The following is an 11,426-nucleotide window of genomic DNA, read 5'->3' on the forward strand; positions in this document are numbered from 1 at the left end:
GGATTTCCAAGTCCCTGGGCATTTTCTGTGCTAATTTCGAGTGCAGCAGCTTTGCTTCTTCAAAAGAGCTGCCCATAATCGTTCCAGGGTGTAGCACCTTCCTGTCCCAAGCAGAGAAAAAGGAAAAGATTTATGGAAGAGCTCTGCTGGGCTCCTGCCTGTGTCCTGCAAGAGGCTGAAGGAACCTCTCCTCCTGAGAAGGTGGCAGCAGGCTTTGGGAGTGTGTCTTCTCTACTGCATGGGCATAAAGTGGGGAAAAACCCCACAGCTGTGAGTGATTACTGAGTCTTTGGTCTTACTTGGTCAGAGGAGATTTGCACTGCGGATCTGATGGTGTTTGTCACCTGGACCACCCATCCCTGCAGCAGGGACGCGTTCAGCTTTCCCCAGAGCATTGGCCCTGTGCTGCAGCACAGCGGCGCTCGGGCTCAGACTCCCCATGCCAGTGGGCTCGGCTCATCCGAGTGACATCTGGCCAAGTGGTTCTGGGGCGAAGCGTCCGGCAGAGAAAAACAAAGTAATTTTGTGGCTTTCGGAAGGGCCCAATTCAGGAGCGTGAGGTACAGGCAGTGTCAAATTAGCCAAGTCTTGGCTTTTCTGCTACAGAAGGCAGCAGCAGCAGACACGGGTAATTATATTCTGTGCAGGGAGATAACCTCTGACAGGAGAAGTTTTGAACTGAGAGGAGAAAAGGGAGAGATGAAAGAACAAGAGTAGACTGGGAAAAAAAACAAGGAGATGAGGGTAGTTTTCAGTGAAGGGCGAGTGTTTGACGAGGAATCAAAAACTGGTGCTGCGGTCTTTGTTGTTGTCGCCCTGGTCTTTATAAACAGCTGGCAGGACAGGAGTTACCAAAGTTACCTTCACTGCTGCGCTGGACACGGGAGCGCTGCGAGCCCCTGCCAGGCTGCAGGCAGCTGCCTGCCTTGCAGCATCCCTGGCTGCCTCCAGCCAACATCTGCCAGGCACGAGCTGGCTGAGGAAGAGGAGGATGCTCAAGCTGTGAAGTCGGGTCATGGCCACAGAGCAGGAAAACATTGAGTAGAGGATGTTTTCCCCACCCCAGATGTTTTCAGGCACCCAGCCATTCTGGCCTGGCACATCACAGGGCAGACCAGCACAGCCAGACGGGGAGACCAGCAGAGGAACCGGCCATCTTCTCTGAGACACACCTTGGGGACACATCCTTTGCAGCTGGTTGCTTTCAGCATTGCATCATCTGCCAGAGGTGCCACGCTGCCTTCCAGGGAAAGAAAGGCACAAACAAAACAACACAACCCACCTTCCAAATCTTCATTTAGAGAACGTGGCTTCAATTAAATGTAATCACTTAATTTTGAATCAAGGGCAACTTCTCTTGCATTTATTTGCGGTCCCCAGTGGCTTGTCCAAGGGAGTTGCTCCATGAGTTGCTAATGAAGATGAAGGAGAGCTTCCAAATGAGCACATGTCGCTGCATCTAGGTCAGAAGAATCAGATGAAAGTATCTTCCATGTTTCTCTGTTGCTTTTTTATTTTTTAAACTGGGCTTCTAATAAACATGTTAACTTTCCAAATGATTACAAGCAGCTGCATCTATCAGCAGCACGCGAGGATATATTATTTACTGCGTTTGAAAGCTCTCTAACGAAGCTTTGAAGTCCAGCTCATCCCAGATTCATGCAGGGAAGGAGCTGTGGCCATCGTGGCACTCCTCTGCTGACTTCTGAATACGTGAGACTTGAAAGCAACTATTTCTTTGCAAATATGGACAGGCACGAGAAGCCTTTTTATAAACAGTAGTTAGACACTGCAATACAGGTACTGAAACAGATACTTCAAAAGCTACATCTGACTGTCATGGGGATTTGTTTCTGTATTACAGGGGCTTTCTTTTACTTTTCTTATCAACACTATCCCTACATAGTCCATATTTGTATTTAATCACGTGCTGCTTTTCACTTTAGTATCGTCATCCAGAGAACCAGAGTTTCCCTATCCTGCCTCAGTCCCACATTCAAACTGGATGAACCTTGAAAAAACCCCAACATTTCAGATGAGTAACATGCATAAAATCAACAGAATGGTTTTTTTTTCTTTGTGGATCCTTCCAAAACTTGAGCCTCAGATTTCTTTTTCTGTAGAGGCCTGAGAGATGCTGCAGGGTGAAATAACTGCAGTGTTAAATGGCATGGCATCATGAAACAGTGGATGTTGCTGGGTTTTGTAATCTCACACCCCTGTTACGGTGCTTCTTGGTGCTTCCAGTACACCCACACATATTAGACATACAAACTCTCTAGGAAACGCTCCTGTTGCTGTGTGAAGCCACACAACAAGGCTCATGGGGAACCTAATTGCACCCTCCAGCCACTGTTATAAAACTAGCAAGAAGCAAAGCTAAAAAGTACTGAGCACGTTTGGATTTTTCAGTCCCTGGAAAGGTGTGTGTGTTGAGTTAAACTTACAGCTGTGTAGTCTCCACTGAATTACTGTTTTCTTTTGATCTGTACTAAGGATAGCGATGGAGCAGGTATGAGTGTGAGTAATGGGTAGGTAAGTCTCACGATATTTGGATTCTGGTTCACTTTCTTTCTTCTCTTTATTCAGTTTCTTTCCTTCTGTTGGTGTTGGGATATTTTTAATTCTTCAAAGCTCTATCTTCTGCATCAAAAATAAAGGTGAAAGTCACTTTTAATCCATACTTTTAAGAAAGTGTGTGTGTCTATCCCATCTATGCAGTGACATGTATCTGTGGTTATTATGCTTTAATCAGGTCCATTTAAATTCACTATAAGAAATTTGGAAGGAGACATGGCTGTTCTCTCAGTGGGGCCATGATGTTTCCTCATCTCCCAGTACCGTTTGCCCTATATGATGTCTTTTGGGTACCGACTTTCTTGTGGTTATGTCCCCCATAGATCATCTTCCGGAAGATCAGCGATGTCAAGAAGGAAGAAGAGGAGCGCCTGCGCCAGAAGAACGAGGTGACGCTGAGCATCCCAGTGGACCACCCCGTGCGGAAACTCTTCCAGAAATTCAAACAGCAAAAGGAGATGCGTAACCAAGGCTCAACCCACATCGATCCAGAACGGAACCAGCTTCAGGTGGAAAGCCGGAGCGTGCAGAACGGGGCCTCCATCACAGGTACCAGCGTGGTCACCGTGTCTCAGATCACCCCTATCCAGACGTCCCTGGCTTACATGAAAACCAGTGAGGCTGTGAAGCAGAACAACAGGGATGCGATGGAGCTCAAGCCAAATGGAAATGGAGACCAAAAATGTCTGAAAGTAAACAGTCCTATGCGGATGAAAAATGGGAATGGGAAAGGGTGGCTTCGCCTGAAGAACACAATGGGAACCCATGAGGAGAAGAAGGAGGATTGGAACAACGTCACAAAGGCTGAGTCCATGGGGTTGCTGTCGGACGACCCCAAGTGCAATGACTCAGAGAACGGTGTAAATAAAAACCCACTGAGGAAAACAGACTCTTGTGACAGTGGAATAACAAAAAGTGACCTTCGCTTGGATAAAGCTGGTGAGACTCGCAGTCCCCTGGAGCACAGCCCCATTCAGGCTGATGCTAGGCATCCTTTCTACCCTATTCCTGAGCAGGCCTTACAAACCACTCTGCAGGAAGTCAAGCATGAACTCAAAGAAGATATCCAGCTGCTAAGCAGTAGGATGGCTGCCCTTGAAAAGCAGGTGGCAGAAATTTTAAAAATATTGTCCGAAAAGAACGTACCCCAGATCTCTTCCCCCACATCTCACTTATCACCCCAGCGGCCCTCCCAGATACCCTGTCAGGATATTTTTAGTGTTTCAAGGCCTGCATCACCTGAATCAGAAAAAGATGAAATCCACTTTTAGCATATACCTATGTGTATATATGTATACAGTATATATGCAGAGGTGTATATATACCTTTATACATATATATGTGTGTGTGTATACAGTAAATATATATACATATATATTTTCACTTGCATCCAATATGACTTGAACACACCAAGGATTTTGATATGTAAATATTGCATGTCCAGCTGGATTCTGGCCTGCCAAAGAAAACAATTATTAACATAGATATTGCTTGTATAATATGCAGTTGACTGCATGCACACTTTACATTTATTTATAATCTCTATGATGTAATAAAAGAATGACTTTTGTTTAACAAAGGCAATGTACTATTTAAAGAATCAGGGTCTAACCTGCGAATATTGCCATGACAGTTTTGATCTCAGGCTGGGTGAATTGAGCTTTTGTTTCCTCACTCTTTCCTGCCGAGTTAAACAGTAGATTAACGTGACCACATGGAGGACACGTCCAGATTCCAATTAGTATTGTTTCCTGGTATCATTCCATTACAATATACTGTATATTTGGTGATGAATTCCCCTCCTTCTCCTAAAGGGAGGGCTCGGGTCAGTGACCAGGGAAGGGCACCGTGTCCGGTGCTGGGGTGGATCACTGGAATTTATTCGTGTGGGTATTGTGCATGCACAGCCTTTTGTTTCAAGTATTCTCCTGCTCTTTTAACATCGTAAGTAAGAAATAATAACGGTGATTTATGTAATGAAACTAACAGAAACTCTCTCAGCTGCAGTCCCTGTGTGTTTGGGGGTAACTTCTTTCTTGAAAGCCTCCTTTTACAGATGCCATTGTTACTGAACTGTTAAAGTAACATTATGTAGATTCTCTTTGCAGCACTCAGCGACGGTGTCTGGTTCTGTCAGTATCTTCATTAGGATGTCCCGTTTTTGCAGGGTTGAGGTTGCTCTCCCGCTGTCCCCCGCCTTGCCCCTGGCAGAAAGACTTTGCACGAGGTCTGAGCAAGGGAGAGAACAATTGTAGTTCAGCTCCTCGGGAGCCATGTGAGCAGGTTTGAAAGCCTGAAGTTAAAAGGCTGCAGTTAATCACCCTCCACTCTCTTTTCTGAAGACATTTATCAGTCTGCAACTGCCTTTGAGACAGAGAGAAAATAACCAGTCAGGATGAAATTCCCTTTAGTCCAAGGCACCTGGATGATAATGTTTGGGTGGGAGAGTGGCGGGGGTGTTGGGAGATGAAGTCCTCCATAGGGTGCTGCCCACTGCTCTTGTCTTGGAATTGTGGAAGGTTTCAGTGCATGGGGAGGGGCACACCAGGAGCAGGCTTGCAGCGCCCACACAGCCTGTTATGTATACTAAGGCCCTTAGGTCTTTGTCAGGTGCTCTCACCCTCCTCTTAGCTGACTTCCATCATCATGTCCCAGTCTTGAACCATGCTCAGACCCCATCTCCACCACCTAGGCTGGAGCATCATCCTCCACGCGGCGCTGCTGGCTTCGCAGGGCTACATCAGGGCAGGCTCTTGCACTGCATCGTGTTCTTTCTCGTTTGGAGCTCAGATTTTGGGCCCTGCCTCGGTCTGCACCTAAGCATGGTGGGGTTTTTTGCCTCTCTGTTTGCACTGGTTGAGAATCCAGCCACATGCGATGCACAGCAGAAATGGCCATCACAGCTTCAGAGCTGTTAACTGGTACAGCTTGAGGTCAGCCCAGCAGGGTGCAATGGCTCCTTCAGGGAAGGATTTCCCCACCACACTTAGATGGCCTCTTGCATCAAGATCTCGTGTTTTCAGAAGTGCCTGTAGTAAAACACGTGGCGCTTAGGGACATGGTTTAGTGATGGACTTGGCAGTGTTAGGTTAGTGGTTGGACTTGATTTTACAATTCTATGATTCTGTGTACCACAAGGCATCACTATCAATCAGGTAAATACATATTTATAATTAGTGGGCATCCTTACCAAACACCAATACCAGATGCATTACCTAACATTAGGAAACTGAACTAAACTAAATCGCTGAAAAACTGAAAAAAAACAAAAACAAAAACAAAAACAAAACAAATCATCATTTACAGTAGTGGCAATTAGGAACCTGCATCTTAGGTTGAATGTATGGTCTGCTGTGAAATCCAAACCCATAAACTCCAAAAAGTTTGTAAGAAAGCCGAAGAAGTCATCGCTTTTTTTCTGTCAATTCACAGAGGCTTTTTGGGACATGGTGGTCTTCCTCATTTGCTTTTTCTTTCAGGCCTATTTCTGCCCCTTCTCCAGTTCCTTTCTTTAGGAAGAATAAAAAGCCACCGAAAGGGACAACTCTTCCCAAAGTTTGGTGGTTAGACTGCCTGCTCATTACAGTTTTCCACAGCTGCGGTTGCCACTGTTGAAACTTGCAGCAGCTGTATTTTGCAGCTATTGTTCTGACAGGAGTGCAAATCTGTAGCTCTGCAACCATTCTTTGGTTTGCAAGGACAAACTGCGCTTGTGAAACAGCAGAACCTTCAAGGTCCTTCTCTAAATCCAACCCTGGGACTCTGAAGGGGTCCAGGGGCCATAGGGTTAGGGAGTTACGGGGTTGCTGCAAGCTTCAGGAGTATGTACAGACCTTGTGGGTACAACTTAAGTGCCAAGCTTTGAAGAGATGACTGTTCCTGCCTGACTTGGGTCGCTGGTTAAGACAGACACACAGCAACTGCCCGGAGCTGCCCAGCGAATAGCTGAGTCACGCAGGCTGTCTGGGGGCAGATTTTGGTAAAGTTCCTTGAATGCATGAATATGCCGTGATGTGATGCTGCAAAAGAGCCATCAGGGTAACGGGGGTGACTTTGTTAGAAAGCTTTAGCCTTAATGGCATTCCTCTGCCTTTGTGAGGGACCTCTTTTCTTTCTCTGTAACTGATACCAATCCTAGATAGGAGTGCATGGCATGCAAAGGAGCCTCTATTTAGGTTTATCTTGCAAATCAGGTGTAACTTTGTGCCACTTTACAAGGAGAGAACATGTAACAGGATTAATCTGACCTTGAAAATTATTCAAGCCCAGAATGTCTCTTACAGTTCAAGTGCAACTCGACTGGTTAAAACGTATAGTGGCTAAAAGCTATAAATAGTGTAAAATACCAAGTTCAGGAAACAAATACAGTGTTTCCAGGTCCACTTCTCCAACCCGCTTGTACCTCGTACGAGGCGGGAGCGCGATGGGTGTCTTGCAAACAGGATAAATACCACCTGCAGATGGGCTATCCCAGGCCCTGTGTGCCGGGGGTGCAGCCGGACACCAAATTTGTGGGATTGACTCTGGCAGCTGTCACTCTGAAAAATTGGCTTGTACAGTTCTGAAGCAATTTGCCTCCCAAATTTCTTGATCGAAGCGTTCGGGTGTTGTTTCATGGAGTTGTTACCAGGGCACTGGTTCAGCTTTCCCGTCCCCTCGCGGCTGCGCGTGATGCGATCGAGCGTGCTGCCAGCTGGGGCGTTCCTTTTCTGCTAAAGAAGCTTGAGTCGTAGCCTCATAGTTCAGGCTTGACCAAAAGCAACCACCTGTAGTCATTAAGTGCAATAAGGACACAAATGTGTCTCTTCCACCCAAGCTGGTGCTCCAGCAGCTACATGTCGTGTGGAGGGAGCTCTCGGCTGCATGCTCTCCTTTCCGGTAAGAGCTGTATGCCTGGGTAGATGTTCCAGCCACGTGCTGGCAACAGCGTTCTTAGCACTTACCTTGTGCTTTGTGTGTTCAAAGCATTTTCGCTGCATACAAGTGGATTTTATCTTTCTGGACTTTGGAATAGAAATAAAATGTGTACAGAAAAGTAAACACTTTCCAAAGCAAATGAACTAGAGACCCTTTAATAGCTTTTTTGTGTAATATTACGTATACGAGATAGAACAGCACTTCAGGATAATAACTGAAAAAAAAATAGTTGTTGTAGTGAAGATTCAGTTCTTCTGAATTTGTATTTGTAAATCCTTTTTTCCATCTTTCTGTCTTTGCCAGGGGATAGGGGTTAGAGCAGAGCTGACTCTGGAAGTGACAAACTTCAGCTTTGCCCGTTTTTCTTTTTCCTGTTGTGGAGAAGTAGCACAACTATAGGGACCCATTGCTGCTGGCACTGAAGTTCGGGCTCGTTGCTAGATTCTAATTCAGGCTTCATTTACCACCACGTTATACAGGTGTGAACTGAAAGTTGAATCTGATCATCATATTGGAGCTTAAAGTGTATTTGGGATCCCAGGACAATTTTAGAGAACTGGCAGCTGTTGCAATAACGTTCTATTTGCAAGCCGTGAGTAGTCACTCTGGAAGTAACTGAGACCGTTATAGAGACATCATCGTTTACATGGGTCAGAAAACAGATGTTGTGCCCATGAGATAGCTTGGAGGCTTTTTGGGGAAAAAGACATCCTGAACTGGAAGGGAAAATAAAAAGCCAAAGACTTAATATCGAATTTGGGAGTGACGAGGTGGAAAGATATATTATAATGAATTGACACTTTTTTACTTAGATTTTCAGGATTTAGAAGACCCAAACCTATCTTTTTGGATGTCAGAATTGGACAGGTTGTTTGTTAAAATAACTATTTTTTTCCTAAGTGAGGTGGCATCAAAGTGATACCTGATTTAAAAAAAAAAAAGTGTTCAAATACCATTTTCCTACAGAAAAGGATTTTAACAGGTTTTGTTACCTTTGTTTTTAATAGGCTATATCTAAAGGCTTTTTTTTTTTTCAGTTCTTTTTTTTTGTACCAGAAGCTGCTCTGTTAACACATATCTTCAGGTCTATAAGATCTATATTGCTTTATCATCTTGCTGCTAACATACTTGTTAGAGGAGGTTTGAGAAGTGGGATTCTTTTGGAGAAAGGCACCTCTCCATGGCAGCGTGGGCTCTGTGACTCTCTTGTCCTGAGCTGCAATGAAAGCTGGGAGCACTAAACAGCAGTAGTTTGCGTTTTCCTTGGCATTTCTGGATCTGCACTGATTTCTTTCAGGGAATCGAAGGAAGGAAATAAAAAAGCTGACACTGCCATTTTTCCTGGATGGCCCCAGTCTTTCGCCCATGTCACCAGAGCAGTGCTTTCCCACGGAGCCTACAGGGAGGAAAAGTCTAATCAGGCTGGATTTCCACATCTGGGAATAGTTTTTATAATTTTCCCCTTATTTTTTTGGTAAAAAAAAATTGGATAACATCATCTATACATTTTTTGTTAGTTTTAATATGTTATATCGCATTTCAAAATTAAATATATTCTTAAAGCAAAGTGCTGAATGGAGCTAAAATAGACAAGAAGTCAACATTATTTCTGGCAGAAAAGCAGCAAATTTTCTTACTGACATAAAGAATATTGTGCAAAGATCAGCTTTGTGATACCCAACAAATGACAAACAAAATAAAATCATCCTTACTGAGGGTGCATTTAGTCATACAGAAAATTGACCTTGTATGGCACAGAGGGACAAGAAGACATATATTGATTTTGAATACTCAAATGATAGAAGCATTCAAAAAGGGCTTGACCAGGCCGTGCTAAATAAGTTATATTAATTTATTATGTTATGTTAATCAGCCTCCTGATGCAAGACAGGTGGAAACAGGCATCTGGGCCAATATTCTCACAAACCTTTTTATCTGTTGTTTATAAAGCAGATAAGTGCATTTTGTCATCATTTTCTGCTTGGAGATGTAAGCTTGCTTGGCCCACAGTCTGAGATTATGGCTGTCCGCCACAGATGCATCAATTAGCCTTAATTAAAAGCCCTATAAAAAGGATTTTCTGTTAGGTTGGGCTCAATCTGCCCCTGCGCCCGCAGTGACATGACTGTATGTTATCTGGTTCAGAGCAGATTGAGTTTAGACTAAGCAATGGCAGAGTATATTTTGCCTTCCTGCAAAGGATGTATAGACATAGACACACCAGATGTATGTATACCTACCCATTTGGAACAGGAACTGAGATCTGACTGGTTTAAGACAGGTGTTTCAGATAGGTGGGAGAAATCATGCTCCAGAGGTGCCCGTCTCTCATCATTTATTGTAGAGTAACGACTTTAGATTAGGCACTTGATTTGTAGACTGCTAGAGGGTAAATGAAGTGAATCCAACCCATAACTCAAGCTCCAAGCCTGATCCCATTTGTATTAAACAGGTGCCTCTAAAAGGGACCACTTACCATCTTTTTGGCACAGAAGCACAGGGAATGTTGAAATGTCTCAGTGTGCAGCCAGAAACAAAGTGTTCAGCTCCTGAACTGCTAATGACAGCTCCATAAAGACACTCAAATGCTCAGTTCTTGGTCTGTGGTGATCAGTTTTTTAACTTTTTACCCTAATGCCATGGCAGGATAGTCCAGGGACCCCCATTTTCGCAGGTATATAGCAGTTGAGATGCTCTTCATCATGATGTACAACGCCAAGGCACAGGGGGATCCCCGGTCACTTTTTGGACAGTGAAAGGCTGCCACTTACGTGGGATCTTCGGCTGCTCTGAGGTATTGAGGACATTAGGAGTCTTATTGCTGAGACATGTTATGCAGTGGAAAGAGGCCGAGACTGGGAAACATCCAATAAAGGGAAAAATTGTAGTGAAGAGCTTCCAAGGTAGACAGAAAGTGACCGACAGTCAGGCGATTGTCCAGGCTACAGCAGAGCCTGAGAGGAGAGAGGGGAGAGGGAGAAGAAAGGATATAAAGAATGGTGTCCAAAAATGGTGACAATATTCCACTGCAGTCAGTACTTACTAGTCTCTGCGTGGTGGCTGTTTGTGCCTTCGTAATTTATTTATTTGGAAGTTGGCAGACTCCTCTTTCCTTCAGGTGGCATTTAAGGATGAGGCTGGCAGTCCTTTCTGGGGTGGCAACTGTGGGACAGGAAAGGGCCATTAGAGGATACCCAAATACTGATGCCCTTAGGGGAAAATGAGGGCTTCAGGAGAGCCAAAGCTCTTTCATCCTGCCAAAGAGTTGTCAGAAGGGGGCATATAGTATCCATATGGTGTAGCATCAGTGTATGGACTCTATATTTGAAGATGGCCCTGCTTTGAGCAGCAGGGTTGGATCAAATGATTTCCAAAAGATCCCTTCCAAGCTATGTTGTTTTATCATTCAGTGATTCTGTAGTTTTATTTGCGCAAGGAGAGAGGAGGTAAAATATAGAAGGTTCTTAGTAATGTTCCATTATTTTCTGGTTTTCAATTTAAATACCATACTGAGGAATGTGGTGCCAACTTTAAAGATAATGAATATTTCTAAAAGCTGATACTCATCAGGCAGACACCAGAGAAATTTGGCATGATCTAAAACTACAGCTTATAAATAAATTAAGCCCTTCACTGGGCATCAGCTGACATCCACGCTTCATGCCAAACACTAAGAATGTCTCAGTGACCGTGCAGTTTCTGGAAGCGGCGGGCTAGTATGGATGCATCAGTAACACCCACTCCCTCTTCCAGCCTCTTCCCCAGCCCAGTGAAAGACGATTCTATGATCTGAAAATGCCCTTCAAAAATCAGTAGCATTTCAGCTGGTTTTCAGTGTCGCTCTGGCAGACCACCACATCCAAGGCTATAGGAAGTGCGTGAAGGGCAGTGGCACGTAGGTTTCTCGTTAGTGGTTGGGTCTGGGAGTGATT

General features: G+C 44.5%; 1 protein-coding gene across 1 annotated transcript in view; it reads left to right on the forward strand.

The window, feature by feature from the left end:
- The window catches only part of KCNH5 (potassium voltage-gated channel subfamily H member 5), a 172,520-nt gene extending 168,672 nt beyond the window's left edge, over window positions 1-3,848 (forward strand). Inside the window, exon 11 of the mRNA XM_086613018.1 lies at window positions 2,901-3,848. Within this exon, the coding sequence (XP_086469144.1) occupies window positions 2,901-3,848 (948 nt within the window). The remainder of the gene's footprint in view (window positions 1-2,900) is intronic.
- Window positions 3,849-11,426: the final 7,578 nt, after the last annotated feature.

The sequence above is a fragment of the Tauraco erythrolophus genome, chromosome 6 (genome assembly GCF_009769465.1).
Source record: "Tauraco erythrolophus isolate bTauEry1 chromosome 6, bTauEry1.pri, whole genome shotgun sequence".
NCBI lineage: Eukaryota > Metazoa > Chordata > Aves > Musophagiformes > Musophagidae > Tauraco > Tauraco erythrolophus.